Below are 22,408 nucleotides of genomic sequence, written 5' to 3' on the forward strand. Positions count from 1 at the left end.
AATGCATTCTATATACGTTTAGTTAATGATGGCGACATGAATACCTGGCAGCACATACAGTTTGAGCTAATAGTTTTACCTTTTTCACTGGTAGCTCATTAGGAAAAAGAGAGAGAAGGAGAATCTTGGGGTCCTTAGGCACTGCCACTTTCAGCTCCTCAGTCAAATTTATCACCACCTCCTAAAAAGAATGCACATGATTACACCCCCACCAAATGTGAAAAAAGGAGCCAGTTTCACCACATTGATGCCAGCACGTATCAGCAATTGTAGCAACAATCTTATGCAATTTTATAGGCATCAAATGCTGTCGGAAAAGAACTTCATAACTCTCTTTTCCACTATTCGAGAGCTCTTTCCAGTCCACCAGAAACATTTATCCCAGAGGGTCTCATCTAGCTCACATCCTATATCCCTCTCCCATTCAATTAAATGCTTGGTGGCATTAGCCAATGAGGGGGAAGAAAGAGTGTATGCTTTTTTGAGATAAGACCCTTAGCTATAACAGATTTGGAGCACAATATCTCAAATGCCCTAGACACTTCCTTAGAAATCTTCTTGCACAACCAAAAATGTCAAACCTGAATATACCCAAACCAGTCCTTTTCCGTCAAGCCAAATGGTGTCACAAAAGTCTCTTCTGGAAAAGCTGACCCAACCGTTTCAAACCCATTTGCTCCCATCTCTGAAAGATAGGAGATACCACCCCGGGAGAAAATGCCTAGTTAAATCCAATTAGAATTATTAGTGAGTATTCCCTATAGCCAGTCAGTACAGCTCTATATGCTTCCCCACAATTTAAGTGCTTTAAACACCCCTGATGAAATTGATCTCCATACTAAGTAGCTTAAAGGCACCTTTCCCAGCATGCTTTGGGGAAAAGTAACCTATACTGTAGTTACATGATGGATAACTTCCATATTAGGAGCTACCACCCACGAAAAAGGATTTGGGTGTCATAGTGTACAGTACTTCGAAATCCTCAGCTCAGTGTGCGTCGGTGGTTAAAAAAGCAAACAATTTTAAGAATTATTAGGAAAGGAATGGAGAATGTCATAATATCTCCGTATCGATCCATGGTGAGGCTGCATCTAGAATACTGTGTGCAGTTCTGGTTGCTGCAACTCAAATATATAATTGGGTACAGAGAAGGGTGACCCAAATGATAAAGGGGGTGGAACGGTTCCCCTGGACGAAAATCTAAAGATGTTAGAGCTGTTCAGCTTGGAGAAAAGCATGCCGAGGGGTGGGGGGGTATGATAGAGAACATTAAAATCATGAATGAAATAGAATGGGTAAATATAAATCTGTTATTCTTTCAAAAAATACAGACATGGGGATATTTCATGAAATTAGTAAGTAGCACATTTAAAACTGAAAAAATTCTTGTTCACTCAACACAAGTTCTAGAATTCATTACCAGAAGATGTGATTAAGGCAGATAGCGTAGCTGGTTTTAAAAAAGGTTTGGACAAGTTCCTGGAGGGAGAAGTCCATAAACTTAACCAAGTAGATTTAAGGAATAGCCACTAATTATCACTGCTCAATAGCAGCATGGGATTTATTTATAATTTGTGATATTGCAGTTATATGTGACCAGGATTGACCACTTTTGGAAACAGGATGCTGGGCTTGATGGACCCTCTGTCTGACCCAGTATGGCAATTCTTATGTAAAAGTCCTCACTGAGTTTAAAGAGTGCTGTCAGCTACACAAGACCCTAAGTTGTACAGCCACATAATGTTTAAAATTAGATACGGCTAACCTGACTTGATCCTTCTTCTGATATAGCACTTGTAGAGGCCTATGCTTCCAAATGATGCTGAAAATCCTCTCGTGTAACAATTTCAGAAACTTATCAGGAATTGCAGTGGGCAAAGTTTGAATAAAAAAATAGCACCACTTGGACAGAAGGACATTTGAACAACTGCAATACAGTGAAGCCAAGAAATAGCATACTGAGACCAATACGCTAAATCCTGACTATCTTGAGTGTTAAATATAATTCAACTGGTACAGCTTCTGTCAACCTGCCCCAGTTTTCATTCCCAGATACCTTAAACATTTCCAAGTCCATTTAAATGGATACTTATCCTGTAGACTATTTTATTTACAGAATTTTTTTATACCGCCTTTAGCAGAAAAACTGTACTGCGGTGAACAATAAAACAAATACAATATCGTATTACAAACATCAATACAGTAAACAAAATAAAAATTATACATCAAGCATAGGCCAAAGAAAAGAAATGAGCTTTCAATTGTTTTCTGAAAAATTTGTAATCCCCTGAAAGATAAATATTTAAAATCTTGGTTTGCCCCTTGTTCACTTTAAAATCAGATACTTTCACAAAAGCTACTAGCTCCCACATTAAGACAAGTAAAGTAATAAAAGGCTTATCAGTGCAGAGTGAATATCTCCAAACTGCTATACGCTCTCCATCACAATAGCAAACAGAAGGGGCGAGAGAGGACATTTTCTCCCTGGAAAAAAGGAGAATTTCAATAACTGCCACTGAATTTAATGCAGACTTCCAGGTGAGAATACAATCCTTTCACCAATGTCAAAAAATTTGGACCAAACCCATTTTCTGTAAAACCTAAAGGCTCAATGCACCCAGTCAAAGGCCTTTTCTGCTTAATTAATAAAAGCAAGGGCAATATCATCTTCCTTCCACACCAGCCAAATCAGATTCAAGATTTTTCTAATATCCACTGCTTGCCTCCCAGGAATGAAGCTGGATTGGTCTTCATCCACCAGCTCCGGAATCACCCAACTTAAACAAGTAGTCAGAATTTTTAAATCTGAGCTCAGACAGGAAAGAGGCCTATTAAGAGCTGCAGAGTGTAGAATTCTTGCCTGGATTAGGGTCACTGTAATCCCAGCCATTTTCATAAAGGTAGGCAAGCTTGGAGAGTATAACAGAGTTAAAAAGCTTCATTAGAGGCTGATCAAAAAAGGTCACTAAATCTTGTAATAAAATGTACCAGTAAAACCGTCAAGACCTGGAGAGTTTTTCAGCTTAAGCGAGGCAATGCCAGTAAAAATTCATAGCCAGAAATCTCCTTAGCCAATCTAGATTTGACCTCAAAGGGCAGGTGCAGAAGAGCAATTTGGCTCAAATACCGATCAGTCTCCTCCTCATGCATAATTAGTATTCACAGCATATAGCTCTCTCTAAAACCTTACAAACCATTTCCTATTCAAGTCATTGTCAAATAGAAACCCACATTTTCATCCTTAACTTTGATTATTTGCTTAAGGGTTTGCTGACTTTTCAACTTCTACACTAAAAGCCTACTCAGCTTATTGCCAAATTCAAAAAAAGATTGTCCTGTGAGATCCAACTTGTACTGGACTTCATCTGTGGTAAGGACATTGTCTTCCCTCTTTCACCTTCCAGGTTCCTAAATGTTTTGGGATTCCCTGTACTCTTATTCAGCTGTTCCAAGCACCATATGAAGTCAGATAATCTAATCCTTTCCCTTTGTTTCCCTTTCTTTTTAGCTGCGGCCCAGGAGAACACCTTACCACGAATGACTGCTTTCAGGCAATCCCACAGAGTCTGTGCAGAAATGTCATCCTAGTCATTAAACTGGAGATATTCTTGAATATCCTTCCTCAACTGCTCTCATGCTATCATTCAATAAAGTCATTCAGTCTCCAAAACCATTGTCCAGCCTCCTTTTGTGCGAAAATGAACACGCAGTCAGTGAGAGCATGGTCCGCCCACGTTATGGAGCCTGTATCAGTGGAGTTCAGATAGACACAACTTACTAACTAGAAAGAAATCTATTCCGGTTAAGAATTATGAGCCCTGAAGTAAAAAGTATCATCTCATTGAGAAGAGTTACGAGGCCTCCTCACATCAGTGAGTCCCAGTGAAGAGAGGAGAAATTTGAGACCTCTGGGGAATGCTACTCCCTCTAGAACTATATAGGTAGGGAGAAATAGTGAGGTAGGAATCGCCCTCTTAAACATCACTGAGCTGTTCCCCCAAGCTGATGATGAAATCCTTGATTGCTATTGGGAGTGCATATATACACAAAAGAAAAGTAGTTGTGCCACTTTTCACTTTTAGGAACATAAATCTTTCCTCTTTATCCCTGTTAAGGTCCAAAACGTCTATATGAAAATTCTTGGCAACCAAAATTTCCACCCTTCCATGCTTAGCATTAACTAAATAAAATGCAAAAAACACAGGCAAAAAGAAGTTTATTAGCCTCTTAGTTCATCTGCATTTCTTGAACAAAAAAATATTGATGCCCCTAAGGACCTTGCTTTTTTAAGCAAAAGCTGACACTTCATCAGGGAATTTCTTTTTACATTCAGAGAAACCACTTTGAGTATCCATCATGGAACAAAGGGAGAAATTGGAACCCTCAAAATATCCTGAATCCCTCCTCTAACATTCATTCCATGACATGAACATACCCACCTCCTCCCTGCCCCCTATAAGTAAACTATAATATGCAAACTCACCAGCATACCCTCCTACAAGGGAACAACTCTCCAAGACAGCCCCAATAAAGACTATTGTATCAAAAATCAACATATTGCTGTAAAAGGTAAATGGTGAGTATTACAAAGACAAAGAAAGAGCAGAGCAATATGTCCAAGCCATATCAACAAAATAAATTGTTCCTCTTAACAGTCACTTGAATAATATCTGGCACATTTCCAAACAGCCAGGAGATTCATGTGAGGATATCTCCACTCGGAACATTACTGTCAGAGTTCTTCTGTAGTCTCTTCCCACCTTTGACTCTCTGCCACTTAAACATCTCTCTACATGCTAAAAGGTCCCTTTATTGTAATGCCAGCATGCCGCAAAACTGTATTGGCTTCCTCCAATGAGTGATCTCTCAATGTGTCATACCACTGATGGTAAAGTCCAAATGGAAAAAGCCATTTAGAGCATACGTTCTCAGCTCTGACAGCATCAGTAACAAGTTTAGCTCTCTACTCCTTCTCAAGGTAGCAAGGGACAAATCATTGCAAAATTCCTTTTCAGTTAATTGAGCCCATGGTTCTCACTTTCTGCATTACTGCATCTTTAATATAAAAATGATGTCACATGGATTATTTCTGACTGCAGCACGCTCAATTGTAATGTCCTGCTATGCTCCCTCTGAACCACTCGGCCATAAAATGGCCTCACATATAGATTTCACAATTCTGGCGCAATCAGAATACTCATCTGATTCAGACACCATGTATTCGTATATTGTATCTTCAGGTACAGTTTTCTATGGGCCTGATATTGAAAGCGCATTCAGTACTCGATAGCCAAATAAGTAGGACTTATCTGGCTCTGTAGCAGGCCGCTCAATATCCACGGCCACTAGATAGCCGGATAAGTCACACATCTGGCTATCTCTTAGCCAACTTGAAAGTGGATATAACTTATTCAGCTAAGTAGCTGTTTGTATGGGGATATTCAGCGGCATAGCCATGCCACTGAATATCCCTTGTAGTTTAGCCGGCTAAGTAACTTCAGTGGCCATCTTTCAGTTTTGGGCCCTGTATCTTCAAGGTTGTCAGGTAGCTCACCATTTGCCTGCACCAAGTTCTGAAATTCCTTTTGCAGCTGAATCATAGCTTCATTCTGCTACTCCACTTTCTCCACTCTTTCCAATATCTCCAATGCTCCACTGCAACTCAACCACTGAATCCAAAATTTTACCCTTGACTGCCACAATGTTGGATTTCAAATCCGAAAATCAATTTGAAAATCCAAAGTGGGTGAGGCCATCTTGTTTAATGGGTGTATCTTCTACCTCCCTCGCAGACCCAGTTTTTTCCACAGAGCTCTTCCCAGCACCATTTTGTACCTCTTTCAAGCTGGAGCTGCCTCCTGTAAAAGAAGTCTTTGAGGTCCACAGGCTTCTTACAATAAGCCATCCCACATGGAAATTGTTGTCAGCACCATTATTCCAACCTAGAGATGGCTTAAATGTGTTGAAATCCAACTTTTATTAGAGCATTGAGGGAAGCTCAACTCCTAGTTGGCCATCTTAGTCGGATGACATCACTTCCCCTATCAAGGACAATTTTAAAATTGAGAAGAGAAGGGGTAATGGTTCTAATAGCACCATTTTAGCCACGCTAGATTTGGTTCCCATGGCTTCACAGACTCGCTGTAGCTCTTCCGGTCAAACAGCCATTAATTCCGAACCTCCTAACAATATGCGGGAGCAGTTCTCCAATTCGACCTAAAGTCCCCTACACTTATAATGTGGATGTTGAAAGCACATTAATTCAGATTCTTTATCTTCTACAAAAATGAATGAAATATTACTAGCAGCAAGGAAACCATCTACAAGAAAATTGTACAATTATAAATGGAAAGATTTACTCATTGGTGTTGAATTAAAAAAAAAAAAAATCAGACCATTTCACTTGTACTGTTCTAGTTCTACTTGACTATTTAACATACTTCATAAGAACATAAGAAATTGCCATGCTGGGTCAGACCAAGGGTCCATCAAGCCCAGCATCCTGTTTCCAACAGAGGCCAAACCAGGCCACAAGAACCTGGCAATTACCCAAACACCAAGAAGATCCCATCTCATAAACACTTAAAACCTAACTCAGAGTACATCTGAATGCCATTGCGGCTTTTCACCAACATGGACAATCAATTTCCTATCATCCTATAATTTATAGATTTATTAATGGGCTGTATAATTTAAGACCTCCAATTAAGGCACCTCTTTCACAATGGGATCTCACCATAGTGCTGCAGAAATTAATAAAACCCACCATATGAACTTATGGCAACCAAAGAATTGAAATTTCTGACATGAAAAACGTTTTTCCTCATAGCCATAACCTTGGCCCAGAGAATAAGTGAAATACAAGCTTTAGTGACTTGCCCTCTGTACACCCAAATATTTAAAAATCTGATGGTGTTATCTACTCATCCCATATTTCTGCCGAAGATAGTACCACTGCTACCTCTAAACCAATCTCTTGTTGACTTTTTTCCCAAAGGAGCAAGCTCTTCCCTCACTAGACTATAGAACAAAAAAGAAAGAAATCTAGTGGCACCTTATAGATTAAACTTTCGACTCCTGTCTTTTTTGCTGCACTAGACTAACATGGCTATCCCTCTGAAGATTTTGGACTATAGAACAGCGCTCTTATTCTACTTAGGACTAAATCATATAGGAAAACATTTATAGCTTTTGATGAAAACAAGAAAGGAAATGCCATAAGAAAAGAAACATTGTCCAGATGGCTTTTCAGCTGTATAGCTGACAGAATTCACCAGTTCCACGTTAGATCAAAGCTCATCAACTAAGAGCTCAACATTGGCGCTCATTAAATTTTTATTTCTTAAAAAATGTATAAAATCTATCTTCCATGTAAGCCATCTGCAACATGGTCATTTAGAGACACCTCTACTCGGCATTATTTGTGGCAAGAGTCTCATGGAAACGGTAAATTTGGACATCTGTAGCGTTCGAAAATAATCATCTAACGTCCCACTCAATTGCATGGGGTTGCAGGGAGTCCCACCTTGTGTGGCTTGTTTGTTCTACTTGTCTAGAGAGAAAGCGAAGTTATTTACCTGTAACAGGTGTTCTCCATGGACAGCAGAACAAGCAACTAACACAATCCCTCCATCTTCCCCGGGCAGGGATAAAGACTGAGGGAGGGCCCGCAGCGATGCTAGCATGGGAACTCTCACGCCTGCCCCAGAAGGAACTTCCCCCCCCCCCACCCCCCAAAAAAAATATCGTGGGTACTGCCGGATGATGTCATCCATCTTGTGTGGATCTTTGTTCTGCCGTCCACGAGAGCGCTTGTCTCACAGGTTAAGCAATTTCGCTTTATGTTCTAGAGAAAGAAACAAGACACTTTTAAGTGTTTTGGATGCGTGTAGAGAAGGAGGGCAACGCATTGAAGACGGGTGCAGTGGGGTAAAACCAGGATGGCTCAGTCTTGACACAACTTGCCTCCCTTCTATGGAAGTATGCCTCTTTTTTTTATTTTTTTTATTGAGATATAAAATAAGGGAAGATTCGAGTACCTTGAGGTGCACAAACTTTGGGAACGTTCACCAGAGCTTCAGAGAAGCTCCTATCAAGCAGTTGGACCATTAGAATGCTGTCTTCAGAAATTGTAATTACAGATATGTTTTTTAATTTGAATTTTTATTGAACCACGTATCTTAAATACCAACTTCCAGAGTATGACTATTAGCTTCTTTAGGGAAGGCTATGGCAAGCACATAATGCAGGTCACATTTTGTCAGAATAGGTAAGCTTGGTTCTCTGAGAGCAAGTAGTGTCAGTGGAGTCGCGCACACGTGTCGTGTGTCATCAGACAATCCTTTTAATGCTGGCCAGTAAAGCGTTTGGACATGTGCTACGGGGGACCTTTGACACCAATCTACCATGTACTTGAGATTTTCTCTGCCATCCAAGGAGGATTATTTTACCAGATTTCCACCAGCTTTTCTTCATTTTTCTACATCAGAAATCAGGATGCTGATTGAATTCTTTTGCCTTCACTTTTCCTTATTTTTCCTTGGTTAGGTGTTTTGGCTACTTTTGACATATGTTTTCTCGTTACTGCCAGGTTGACTGTCCAGGTTGATCACAGTAGCCCCTTCCTTCTCTCTTTTGCCTTCATTGCTCCTTGCACTTGGCAGCAGTTATTCCAATCCTAGCATACTAAATGATGGCAGATAAACACCTGTTTGCCCATCCACTATGCCCAAGTTTCTGATTTTCTACCACTTTAGGTAGACCAGCATACAAATCCCCATACCCAAAACACCCCCCCCCCCGACTATATATCTGTCCCAAGCATGTCCAAACCTCCGTTGCTGAGCCAGCATTCACCACTGCCACCGGTAGACCTCCATGGGTCTTGTCATTTCCTCTTCCCAGACCCCACAGCACTCTCCGCAGTTACCAAAACCCGAGAGGCTGTTGCCCTAAACATGCAGCCTTGGCCTTTCCACCCTCATTGATGATTGAGTTTTGCTGTGGCTGCTCTATGCATGTTTCCACGCTCTTCTTGGAAGACATTGCTAATAGTGTGGTAGCTGCCGCTCTATATGTATTTCCCCACTTTGCTTGGAAGCCTGGTACAGTCCTACCAGGTCTGTTTAAGGCACTTCATCTGTATTCTCAGAATGTTCTTTTAAAACCATGATTTATCAGTATTAAAGGAAGGATAATTTACTTCCTTTTTCTGTAGGCGTGTAAAATCTTTACTGGAATGTTGTCCAGCACAAGTCATAAGACCCATGATGTGTTGACTTCATTGAGCCTCCATCTTCCGAGAACCAACCTTGCAGATAACTGATTTTGTGTTCTTTATCATGAGGCAGGAGTGGTAAAACTTGGAGGGCTTGAACCATCTTGAAGAGGGGCACATTGGCTGTGCCCAATCAGGAAAAAAACCCCAAAAAATGCTACGCTGTCAAGTCTTGGTGCTGTGGAGGAGCTGCCAGAGTGTACCGGCATTACTGAAGGCGTACCATGTGTCAGTAGTATAGCGCTAAGGGTTCTGGGATCCTTGCAGAGATGATCAAATCAAAAGGTCGATGAGGATGTCGCCAAACATTTCCAACTTTTATTGAAAAGTGCAGCTAATTTTGATTCCCCCCTTTCAGTGGGCCAGAGAGACGAGCTGCTTCTGTGGTTGGGAGGGGGCCCCCAGGTGTGGAGTTGCTTACTCACCTGCAGAACCTGACATAAGAACGGCCACTAGAGCTGCCCAGGGAGAGATCACAGCTGTTGGTCACCGGGGAAAAAGAAGGTTGGCGAGATTGGGGAATGAGAAAAGAGGCCAGAAAAAAATGAGCAAGGAGAGGGAGGAGGGAGAATAAAAAAAAATAAATAAAAAATCAAAACATAAGGAGAAAACTAAGGAAAACAATACAGTAAAAACGAAAAAAAAAAAGTTGGGCAGGATGGGATGGAGCTTATCTCAGCTCCATAAAAACGTTTGGTGGCACATCAGTTTTTTGGAAAATGTTTCCGGCCCTTTCCATTGTTCTGTATGGCTTATGTATCTGAGAGTGGCAGGCGTCTCTGTGTGCGGTGGGGCGTCTGCCTGTGTTTTTCTGTGCCTGTCTTAGTGCGGGGGTGTCTTGAGTATCTGTTTGTATCTGCCTCTATGTGAGTTTACGCCTTTCAGCAACTTGACGAGAAACACAATGGGTGCTGTGAGCTCCAGGTTGGCAGTGTGACTGCCTGGTGTGTGTGACTGCCTGGTGTGTGTGTCTGTCTGTGTGTGCGCGCATCATTAACCTGCATGAAGGTACCACATGAAAAGTAGCAGTGCGCCTGATTTGGCTGTCGCAGTGTTCTCTGCACTTTCCGCTCTTTGTGTTCCAGCACACGAGGTGTGTTTGTTTTGTTTTTCTTTTGCAGCGGAGAAGCTGGAGGTGAGCGCCGGCTCCTCTAAAATGAAGGGGTTCTTCTCTTCAGATTCAGAGAGCACCAGCGAGTCCAGCAGCTCTGAGAGCGAAGGTTCAGAGACAGGTCAGACGCCCCCCCTTCTCTACAGGCTCCAGCCTTTCCACCCTGGGTAGAGAGAGCTTTCCCCCTTCCCAACCTGCTCTAGCAATGGGGATCTCTCCTGTGCGCAGTTTGTATGGTCAGACTTCAGAAAATATTTCAATATAAATCGAGAGAAAAGTCATCTTGCTTGTAACAAATATCCCTGTCCATTGTCTTCTGCCTCCTTAGTGACTTGGAACGTTCTGAACGCGTTATGAAAAGAGCAGGGTGAAATGGCCATGGTATATGGAGAGGGCGTGGGGGATAGGGAGCTTGAGCAAACATTGGGTCTCTCGTACTGTATAAGCTGTGTCACTTGTAGGGCTGTGGTGTTTTATCTTTGGTTCTATAAATCCTTAGATACTGCTGAGCTGCTTCTTCTAGTCCCTTCTTCTGTAAAAGGACATCCCTTGGCAAGGAGAGAATGGAAACTCTTATGCAGTCTGTTTCCAAAATATACATATCGGAAGTAAACCACATCTGTAAGGTCCAATTCAAGGCCCTGAGGTGGGGCTTTGATAAGAGATGGTGGGCGTTGGGCTTTAGCTCTGCACGAATAGACTTACCTTTGTCAGCTGAGACCCAGTAAACTCCAAAGCACTCTGATATGAGGGAGGTCACGACGGAAGAAGTTGCCTTCTGCCCTCCTAAAGCAGCGAGACTGAGTTTGTGTGGGGGGGGCCTTATGGGACCTGAGAGCCCCTTCCATGGTCACTGCACACCAGTCAGCGTCATGGGGTGGATTAAGAACTCACAATCCTGCAAAAAATACTACAGTTTGCTCTTCCTGGCTTTAAAATCAGAGAGTCGAGCAAGCAGTTTTTGACTGTCAGAATTACGAATGTCTGGAGGCAAAACTTGTGAAGGAAGGATGTTTTTGTTTGGAGGGACGGGTGCCAACAATTTTCCTCTTGCCCCCTTTGGACTTCCAGCACCATGAACCTTCATTTGCAACTCTGTGACTATAAGGACATTTTAAAATGTTTGGGAGTTTTGGGGACTCATTTCTAATGATATGGCTGACAACACAATGTTTAGTTTAATGCACTTGCTCGATTGATTTCCATTTCTTACACTTCTAATTCAGTGCTTCAGAAGACTGTTGCTCTGCATGGTAAGCAAAATTAAAATGTCACTGTCTTTCACTGAAGCTGGCACGTTCAAGCTTTTTGGTTTTGAATTGACCATTCAACGTGCACTCTCTGGGCCCTGTGTACAGGGTCAGGCACCACCTTGAAGACCCATGCATTGGAAAAGTGTCATTATTCAAAGACAGTACTGCTTAAGATTGACCTGTTTAAAAAATAATTCCATGGGGGGGAAGCTAAGAACTCATTCCTTTTCAACCACCAGACCAGTCCAAATTGATGATTTCTTTTCTCCCCTACCAGCAAATGGAGACAGAGGGCAAAACCGTCACTATATTGTTGGTGCTTAAGGCACTGTGCCGCCTGCAGTCTCTCAGCATTCTCTGTCTCCAGCAGATGGTAGAAGGGTCCATCCTGCAGTCAGGCTGTTTAGTGAAGAAACATTTCCCCCAGGGTGTTAGGGCTCTGTGCTTTACCTTTGGTTGAGTAGGATTGAGCAGGGAGTTGGTGTCCTTTTGTAGTCTTGGTGAGGAGGGCCTGATAGCCAGTGGTGCTGGCTGCTTCAGTCCCTGTCATCCTCTTCCTCCCTCTGATCCCGTCCTGGCCCGTGGATGCTAGACTTCGGCAAGGGAAGTATTCTTTGATTTGGTTTGGGCCCCTTGAAGAAAACTTTGGGAGGCAAAAAAGGAGCAGCAAGGACTTGAGCGGCTGTGCTAGGGAGGCCTGTAAGCAGGGGATCGGCAGCCATCCTGCCCGTGGCGCAAGTGACCAGAGTCAGAGGTTTTTTGGCAACAGAGGGAGAGTAACGGTGCAGGTTGGTTCTGCTTGCTTGTCGTGCTGCGCTACGCCTGAATTGTGCCATCTCCCACTGAGCTCGAGAAATACTGTATCATGTGCAGGAACCATCAGGGGAAGATATTGCCTACTGGTCTTCACAAAGCATACATGGATGGGAGAGAGGGCTTCTCCAGAGGCTGTAGTTGTCCCACGGCATCAAAACAAGCTATTGCTAAGAAGCAGCAGCTCACCTCTGTTGGGGAAGTCAGCAGAGCAGGGCCATTTTGACTTCTCCTATGGTGCAGGGAAGTTTGAGAGGCCTGCACTAATCCTCTAGATCTTTCCCTGATGAAGGGGGGATTCTCTACTCAACTTGGGGAGTCTGGGGGAGTCTCCTTGGGCAAGATTATAGGGGAGGCAGAAGAGAATGAGCCCTTTTCTCAATACATAAAGCTTTTTGGCCAAAAAGAATTCTGGAGGAGAAGTCCATTAACGGCTATTAATCAAGTTTACTTAGGGAATAGCCACTGCTATTAATTGCATCATTAGCATGGGATCTTCTTGGTGTTTGGGTAATTGCCAGATTCTTGTGGCCTGGTTTGGCCTCGGTTGGAAACAGGATGCTGGGCTTGATGGACCCTTGGTCTGACCCAGCATGGCAATTTCTTATGTTCTTATGGTTCTAGGAGGGAAGGAGCCCTACCTTGGGGTTCCCCCCCACCCCCTGGGCCCATACAAACCTCGAATTGGGTGGGGGCTTCAGAGGAGAGACTGCCTGAGGGAGCCCCTTGGGGACCCAAATAAGGACCTTCTGGAGAAGGGGGAAATTTCAGTGGCTGAGGGGAGCAATCCTAAGATATTTCATCTGTTCAAGCAGGATAAATTGATGGCTATGATTATGCAGGCTCTGCCAGAGCTGGGTATCAAAGAAAAAAGAGCAGAATCAGTTAAGGGGGAGGATCCTATTTTAGAGGGGCTTAGGGCCCCCCCAGAACATTTCCCTTTAATAAGATGGCTAAGGCCATAGTCTTTGCAGAATGGGATTCACCAGAGGTGGGTCTGAAGGTCGGCAGAGCCATGGCTAAATTGTATCTACTTCCAGAGGAAACTTTGCTGTTGAAGGTGTCCAAGGTGGATGCCCTCGTGTCAGCAGTCACTAAGAAGACCACCATTCCAGTGGATGGCTGTGGAGCTTTTAAGGACACTCGGGACAGGAAGATAGATTCATCTCAAGGAGATTTTTTAGGTTTTGCGCCTTGGTGCTCAGAGCCTGCCATCTGTAACAATCATGGCTTGAGCGTGTTTACACTGAGCACAGCAGATTCTGGTGGTGGACTCAGAGGAAGCGTTGTTGGAGAAAGATGTGGTATGTCTAGAATCTGGCTTGGTTTTTATTGCTGATGCGCTGTATGATCAGCTATACACAGGGGCTAGGAATATGTCTGTTTCTACTAGGTGGCGATTGCTTTGACTCTGCAACTGAGCAGTGGATGTCTGGTCTAAGTCCCAGCTGGATAGTCCTCCTTTTAAGAGGAAGTTACATTTTGGAGAGGATTTGGAGAAGTTTATCAAACATTTGGGAAACTCTTAAGTCCCATAAGTTGCCTGAGGACAAGCCTAAGGGAAACAAGTTTTTCCCTAGTAGGCAAAAGTTTCTAGAGGTTAGTAAGCACTACTATCCTGGAAAGAGTTCTTCACAGTAGTCGTATGTAGGTAAATCCCAGTACTTTTGGTGGACCTGCAAAAGTTCTTGAGATGGTGCAGGATCCAGTTCTGGAAAACTCGAGCTCTCAATGAGTCTCTCAGTCTATTCCTTGGTCGTATGCATCAGGGGAAGATTGTACTTTTTTTTTTTTTTTTTTTTTACGAGGAGTGGGCCAAGATTACGTTAAACCAATGAGTTCTTTCCATTGTAAAAGAAGGTTACGTCTTAGATTTTGCTCATCCAGTACACAAGGCGTACATGATTTCCTTGTCTGCCTCGAGTGAAGAGAGAGGTAGTGAAATCCGCACAGGATTGTCTTTAGTTAGCTGTAGTGGTTCTGGTCCCAGAAGAGGAAGGAGGCCAGGGTTGTTCCATTTACCATTTGGTGCCCAAGAGAGAGAGCACTTTATTCCATTTTGGATCTGAAGGTGAATGTGTCCTCACTTCTATGGCAGTGATTGCAACAGTCAGAAATGGAGAGTATCTGGCATTGATGGATCTTACAGATCTGTACATCCCAATTCCAGGAAATCATCAGCAATACCTCAGGTTTACGGTACTGGATGGGCATTTCCAATTTCAGGTGTGGCCCTTTGGACTGACAGCTCCTTGCATGTTTTCCAAAGTCTCTTGGTAGGTTGGGGTGGTAGGTCTTCACAGAGAAGGAATCATGGTGCATCCTTATCTGGTTGATTGATTCGGATAAAATCGGAATCCATTCAAAGTGTGGTTTGCTTGTTGCAAAGCCTAGGTTCGGTGGTCAGTTGGACCATGAGCAATCTGGAGCCATCTCAAAATCTGGAGTATTTGGAAGCCCAATTCGAGAGAAGTTTGGGAAAGGTGTTTCTTACAGAAGAAAGAAGCATGAAGCTTCAAAATCAAATTTGGAAGCTATTGCTGGCATCGCATCCCAGGGTCTGGGATTATTTAAAGATTTTAGGGTTCACGGTGTTCCTTGGGTGGCAGGTTATGAGACTACTTCAGAGAGCTGCTGTTTTGCAATGGGATTTCCAGTTGCAGGAATATGAGGTCAAGTTTACTCCTTCCACAGGAGGCCAGGTTGAGTCTTTCCTGGTGGTTCTCGTACAGCAGCGTATCCAAAGGTATGGAGTTGGAAATTCTAAATTGGGTAATGTTGACTAACAATGCTAATTTGGGGGGCTGGCGGGGGGGACTTTGTCAGGGACAGATGGCACAAGGTCGATGGACACATTTGGAAGCATCCTGGTTCATCAATCACTTGGAAACAAAGGCAATTAGGAGGGCTTTACTCGATGAGAGTGATATCTGACAATATGACGGCAGTTACGTACATAGACGGAGGAATCAAGCCCGGCAGTGTTCTTGGAAGTGGTGAAGTTACGGCATTAGGCAGAAAGACACTTAAGATTGCTGTCAGCTTCTCACACTGCCAGGGTGGAAAAAGTTCGGGTGGATTTCTTAAACAGAAATGTTATGGCAGAGGAGGCGTTTTGAGCTCATTAGATCCAGATGGAGAATTCCTCTTGTGACTTGGCGATAAGGCAGAACAGTTGCAGATGAGAGCTGAGGTCCAAAGGGTTAGACTCCTGTCCCAACCGTGGCCCCAAGGAGAGTTGCTTTATGTTTCCCCTTCGGTCTCTAATAAGTTGAGTGGTGAGACTCATGGAAAGACATTGAGGGCTGGTGATTTTGATGGCCCAGAAGGCTGTGGATTTGGGAAGCATCATGAAAGAACCATTATGGCTGGGTTATATTCCCAATTTCCTGCGACAGTGCTCGATTCTTAGATCAGATGGATTTTCATCTCACAGCCTGGCTCTGGAGAGGGGGAGACTGTTGAGGACTAAAGACAATTTGGTGGAAATAATGTCAATGTTGCTTCAGGCCAGGAAGGCTTCCCTCTCTTTTCATATGCGTAGGTCTGGAAGATGTTCAAGTTCTGGTGTCAGGACTTAGGATTGTTCTCTCTAATTTCTTTGATTCTGTCTTTTTTGCAAGTAGGTTTGTAGAAAGGGTTGGCCCTAAATTAATTTAAGGTGCAGGTTGCAGCATTGTCCTCTTATAGGGGGAAGGGTGCCGCGTTCTTTGCTTCTTGAAGGCAGCGAAGCATGATGGCTGTTGCAGACTAGTCAGAAATCCATTGTAGGGTGCATCCTAAGGCATTATTTATCAATAAGAGTTCAACAATAAAGGCTCATGCCAGTATACCTACTGCCCATCCATGTTAACCTTGAGCCCCCCAAAAAATTCAATTCTGGCTATGCCACTGGGCCAAAGACACATCTCAGCTGCCGTCTATAAAACTTGACCACTTGTAGGATGTTGCTTCTTATGCAAGTCGGTGTTTCTCTTTCTCATTGGTTCCCCACCATATTGGGTAGATGAGTATATCAGGTCATATGCTTAATCTACCCCCACCACTCCTATGCTTTGTATTAATCTCAACTACTACCAAAACTAATGTGTTGCCTGAACATTCGGCCTCCTATAGGTCCTCCTGGCCTTGCTGGACAGCATCCAGCCACCTCCAGCCTGCTGGCACAGATGTGCTTGGTTTCTTATAGCCTCTTCATACTGACACAGCTACTCCATATCCTGCAGAATCACTAGCAAATACTTTTATCCACCATGACCTTTGGCTTTATTGCTTCTGCCCTAAAAGAAAAAATTGAGGAGTGGGTTGTTTGTAATACTGTATCCTCTCAACCCTGTTTCTACCACTGCTACAGCAGATAAGGACCATTTGGCCCATCTAGTTTACCCAATTTCAGGAATGGATAGAATCCTCATGCATACTTCAACAAAATATTATAGCATTGACAAGTAACCTTTTGGAGAAGATATTTTTGGAAAAGGGCATTCTGCAGCATAGTATACCCACCTTTATAAAGTACTACTGCGGTAAGGCCCTGTGGCACAGACTTGTGCGCTGTGATACAGAACAGGAGCTTTCTTGCCTTGTAAGTTCCTTTGCCAATAACAAGCATACCAGTCTGTATCAACCTTTCCTATTATTTTTCGTCCCAATGGATGTGTTTCTGTTCTAAGATCTTCCGTGGAATATTTGTTACTAGACAGAGGTGAAACTCTAATGATTCCAGAGAGCTCAGGCATTTCTTGGAAGGTAGGACGGCTTACAAGGCATCCTACAGTGCAGACTGGTGTGCTAGTTGATGGAAAGGGGATTGACAAAGTTCTTGTTGGCAGAAGTCTCTCATTCTTTTCTTCTTTATCTCACAGAATCCGCTGCTGCTTCTGGTCCAGCTTTGTATGAGAAGGCCCCTTTCGGATCGGAGGTTTCAGGTGGGTCTGCACATTGTTTAGAGCCTCTGTTCATGCCTGCTTATTTATTAACTTTATCCCACCTTTACAAATAAGCCCAAAGTGGGTTGTAATAAAAAAAAAATAAATATATATATGAAATAATAGATGATAAATACTGAAGCAGAATCATAAGAATCCAGTGTAGATAGTAAGCAAGAAATCAAGCATAACTTTGGCAAAACAACCATTTTTAAGCAGTTTCCTAAAGAAAAGATAATCGAGCTCCAACCTGATCTATTGGAATAAATGCCGGAAGGGTCAGTAAAGCTTGTTGAGATGAGTTTAGAGTCTCTTGTGGCTCATAACGAGCCAAGTAGTTGAGTCCTGCTGAATTTAGGTTTTTAAAAATTTAGAGAATTTTAAACTTGACTCCGGCTTCTACTGACAGCCAGCGCAGCTTTCTCAATATTGGAGTAATATAGTCAAATGTGGTGGGCTTTTTCCCCATCAGAAGCTTAGCTACTGTGTTTTGTGTAATCTAACTTCTTTGTAGGTCTCTGGGAAAGACCATAATACAGCAAATTACAAGAGTTGTCAACTTGTTTATAAAGGAATGGATAAGAGTAACAAGATCTAGAGAACACACTATTATACATAGAGGCCCTTGAATCATATTTCTTGAGTTTGTTTTATTGAGGACTAGTGATGTTTCTCTTTTTCCTGTGTTGAACTGCATACAGAGAGTCTGGCTTGTTGCAGTTTCCAGTTCAGTTTTTGATCACTGTTTATGCTTTATGGTCTCTTTATTCTTTGCTAGGTGTGGGTCTGCACATGTGATTGAGGTGTGAGGTACTCTGCTACATGTAGTTACTGTGTTGGGCTCTAGAGCAGCCTGGCTTGTTTGATTTTCCTAATAAAGTATTGGAGTTTTAAGGCCTGGTGCAATATTTTCAGTGTTGCCTTTTCTTAGGTAAGGAGGTTACTGTTTGAGTGCTGGAAGTTAGTGCTGTTCTGGTATTGGAGGTTTACTATTTATATCATTTATGTTCAGAGAGAGTATTCATATTTTTCCCTTGTCATTCTTAACAATAAAAGTAATATGGGTCCGTTTTAAAAATTTCCGCTGTAGATTGTAATGAGTAGTGTGTCAAGCATGTGAGAACCATCTGACAGGTGTGTTCCAATTGAAAAAAAGGTTGAGATCCACTGGGCTAGTGAGTGGAAATGAAGAAGAGTGCATGGGGGTAACTTGCTGGTACAGCGGTTACTACCTTTAACCAATAAGCCTTTATACTGTTGATGCAACTTCATTATTGCTCTCCGCTTCAGTGGCAAGAGGAAAAAGGGAATTGGGTTCACACAGCAACCAACAAGGGCCCGACTTTGATGGCCTGGGAAACTGATAAGTATGGGGGTAACCTGCATGGCGCAGCTTGATGGGCAGACTGGATGGACCATTCGGTCTTTTTCTGCCGATGTTTTTGTATTTTTTTTTACAGTATGTTTGTGTTTCATGCATTGTTTTTTGTATACTGTTACCTATTGTGGTGTTTGTTACATGCTTTGGTGGTTGTGGACTATAAGCAGTTTTAAATAAAATAAACAAGACAAACACACAGGGCAGAAGACTTTGGAAATAAGAAAATGATAAAATACTCTGAGCAGGGTTAAGATATAAAAGCAACCCCCAAAAAGGTGGGTTTTAGGCTGGATTTGAATAAGGGCATGATGCAACAACTCAGGAAGACTTCCAAGCATACAGTACAAAGTTGGAAGTTAGTGATGAAAGAGGCATAGATAAGTGACTTGTCTGAGCAGAGTTCAGGAGGAGGGATATAGAGTGAGCCCCTCTGCATGGTGGAAGGTTCTGGTAGGTGAGTAATGTAAGCCTTAACTGGAAGCAGAAATGGATAGAGAGCCGATGGGACTTGAGAAAGAGGTGTGTTATGGGTCATTCAGCTGAATTTTGGAGGGCTTATAGTGGAGAGAGAGTTCAGCAGGAGACCTGGAAGGAGTAAGTTGCAGTGGAAGGGTTCTGGTAGTGTGTTCAGAAAGGCAGAGTCATACATTGGCAAGTAACTGTTGTAACAAACGAATCTAGTGCTGTAATTAACAAATGAGTTGCAAGGTTTGCAAAAAGTTGAGTAGAAAATCATAGTAAGAAAGAAACTAAGCTTAATTGGCCTGGTGCAGTAACCAGAAAGTCTAAAGTTTGGTAACTGTTCCCATTTTCCCTTCTAAGACATTTGTCCTTTCTCCACAGAGATGGCATCAAAACCTAAGAAGAAAGGGCATTCTGGGCGTGAGCAAAAGAAGGTACCCTACCTCATCCTTTCAGGGGAAACCGAATGAGAGGGATGGTTAGAAGCCATTGAGAGCAAAGTTTTGCTGTTGACATCCTTGAGAAACTTTTGTCTGTATTTGAGTAGATGGTCCCATTAAATGTCTGATACATACAAAAAGTAGAACAAGGTCTAGAAGGGCAACTGAAATTTTAAGAACGTATCCTCGGTTGACTCCATGGTGCTACGTCACTGTAACGAAGCACAGGAGGACAAGTTGTCTTTGGTGTGAAGCCTCATGACTCCTCATGAAAGAGACTTGGATCAAGAACTTGCCCTCCTTGCAGTTTGTGGAACAGTCTTCGATAGAATTCTCTGCAGTCCAATCAACACCCAGCCAAAAAAATATCAATGAGCATATTAAAGCAATAAAAGTTAAATGTATCTGAAATTTAACTGTTGCTTGGCAATGGCAATTCTTTTAACAGGGTTTATACCCTGCAAAACATGTCACAAAGAGAGATGATGACAGGAAATGTTCACTTTGGCATGTCTGACCTTTCTCTTCTGGGCCCATTGTCCCTTCCTCTCCAGCCTCACTGTTCTTCTTTTCTTTTTTTCCACAGCATCACCATCAGCATCACCCCCACACACAGACTCTGCAGCTCCCCCCACTGCCTCCGCCTCAACCACCAGTGCCGCAGCTCACGCCTCAGCAGCTGAAGACCTCACCCCCGCCACCCCCCTTCGCTCCCAACCCTGTGCCGGCCCTGGAGCATCCGCTCCCAGGGAACATGTTTGATACTATGTCGCATTTCAACCAGCCCATCCTACACCTTCCGCCAGCGGACATGCCCCCCCACCTCACCCAGCAGCCGGAGCACAATACCCCGCCCCACTTGAACCAACATGCGGTGGTATCTCCTCCAGGTGAATGTGCAAAATGGGAATAAGAAGGAAAGAGCAAAGGTTAACCAGTTATATAAAGGGAAGAAAGCACTGCTGTCTGCTCCACTGAAGTTGCTCGAGCTGCAGGCTATATTCACATGTGGTTTGTCAGAGTTCTGTAGTCTTCTTCTGTGAGATTTCACTTCCATTCTGCACTATCTTCTTGCTTTAAGGTTGTCCTAGTACTGCTATCTCCTGAAGGTCAGTCTTCAGCTGTTCATGCTGTAAAGTAATCGTACCTGATTACTGTTCCATGAATCCTGCTCTACCAGTATGGACAAGTGGGTTATACCTCCCTGCCAGCAGGTGGAGACAGAGAACTACAAGTTTTCCATGACAATTCACAGTACTTGAGTTTTTGAGCAGTAAACCTTGTCAGTATAACTTTGTCAAAGTTAATCAACTGAACAGTCAGAACAGCAAACCAGTAACTTTAATGATTAACTTTTTAGAAATAAGACCCTTCTGCTAGGCTTGAAGGGAAGGCACTAAGGTCCTGCTCATTTCTGTTCTCCCAACAAATAAAGGTCTGTAATTTGTTGTACCTTCACCAGCCTAGACTAACTTGGGAGGGTTCTGGACTGGTATGGCAGGATTCAAGGAAAGAAAATTATCAAGTAAGATTAAATTTCTCCTTCCTTATCATCCTTCCATACTAGCCCAGATGATTGGGATGTACCCAAGCTTCCCTCAGACTAAAAGGGACAATGTCCAGGCTATTCTCAAGACGCGCCTGCCCTGAAGGCAGCTTCATCCTAGCCCAGAAATCCAGGCAGTAATGCTTAGCAAGGGAATGCAAGGACAACCATGTCACCACCTTGCAAATATTCTTTGGAGAGATGCCCTGTTCGGCCCAGGAAGCAGCTTATGTCTTGTTGAATGCACTCAGCCCTTCTAGAACTGGTAATCCCTTGCCCAGTACATGTTGCGCCAATAGTTTCTTTAATCCATCTGGCTGACCATAGAGGACCTAGTAGCTGCTTTTGACCCTTTACAAGGCCCACTATATATAAGAACATAAGAAATTGCCATGCTGGGTCAGACCAAGGGTCCATCAAGCCCAGCATCCTGTTTCCAACAGAGGCCAATCCAGGCCACAAGAACCTGGCAATTACCCAAACACTAAGAAGATCCCATGCTACTGATGCAATTAATAGCAGTGGCTATTGCCTAAGTAAACTTGATTAATAGCCATTAATGGACTTCTCCTCCAAGAACTTATCCAAACCTTTTTTTGAACCCAGCTACACTAACTGCACTAACCACATCCTCTGGCAACAAATTCCAGAGCTTTATTGTGCGTTGACAAGACAAACAAGTCTGTCTACTTCTGAAAGGATAAGATCTCAAATTGTTTTTATGTTCATCCAATTTATGTAAACTTCTATTCTTATGCTTATGTTCTGTCTAATCTAAAAGTTGGTAAGAATTAAGGTGAAAGCCTTGTAAGGAGGAAGGCACGGAATGGATCACTACTTTTTCCTCTGAAACCACAAGTATGGATCCTTGCAAGATGGGGCCTATAACACATGTATCTTGCTGAACAGATTGCCACCAGAAATAGTCTTCAAGAACAGATCCTTGAGAGTTTCCTGTATGGGTCACCTGCTACAGCCCTCAACACCAAATGGAGATTCCAAAAAGGGATCAATGGAGGCCTGAGATGCTTTATACTTCTCAAATAGTGAACCATGTCTGGATGCACTACTACCGAAAAATCTTGAATTCTTCCCATATGACATAAGTAGGGCTTCTGATTTTAGGTGTGCATTTTCCAGCTAATTAGGGGTTTTTTGTGGTGCAAGTATTTGGATTCCTTTTCTGTTTGAGTCAAA

The 22,408-nt window shown here is 43.0% G+C and overlaps 1 protein-coding gene across 8 annotated transcripts in view; it reads left to right on the forward strand.

The window, feature by feature from the left end:
• BRD4 (bromodomain containing 4) overlaps nucleotides 1–22,408 on the forward strand; it is a 167,288-nt gene that overhangs the window by 119,106 nt on the left and 25,774 nt on the right. For all 8 annotated transcript variants that reach the window (XM_029584201.1, XM_029584203.1, XM_029584202.1 and 5 more), the window contains 4 exons: nucleotides 10,399–10,509; nucleotides 17,320–17,382; nucleotides 19,607–19,659; nucleotides 20,252–20,555. In XM_029584201.1, coding sequence (XP_029440061.1) covers nucleotides 10,399–10,509; nucleotides 17,320–17,382; nucleotides 19,607–19,659; nucleotides 20,252–20,555 — 531 coding nt within the window. The remainder of the gene's footprint in view (nucleotides 1–10,398; nucleotides 10,510–17,319; nucleotides 17,383–19,606; nucleotides 19,660–20,251; nucleotides 20,556–22,408) is intronic.

This window comes from Rhinatrema bivittatum, chromosome 19 (genome assembly GCF_901001135.1).
Source record: "Rhinatrema bivittatum chromosome 19, aRhiBiv1.1, whole genome shotgun sequence".
NCBI classification, from domain to species: Eukaryota; Metazoa; Chordata; class Amphibia; order Gymnophiona; family Rhinatrematidae; genus Rhinatrema; species Rhinatrema bivittatum.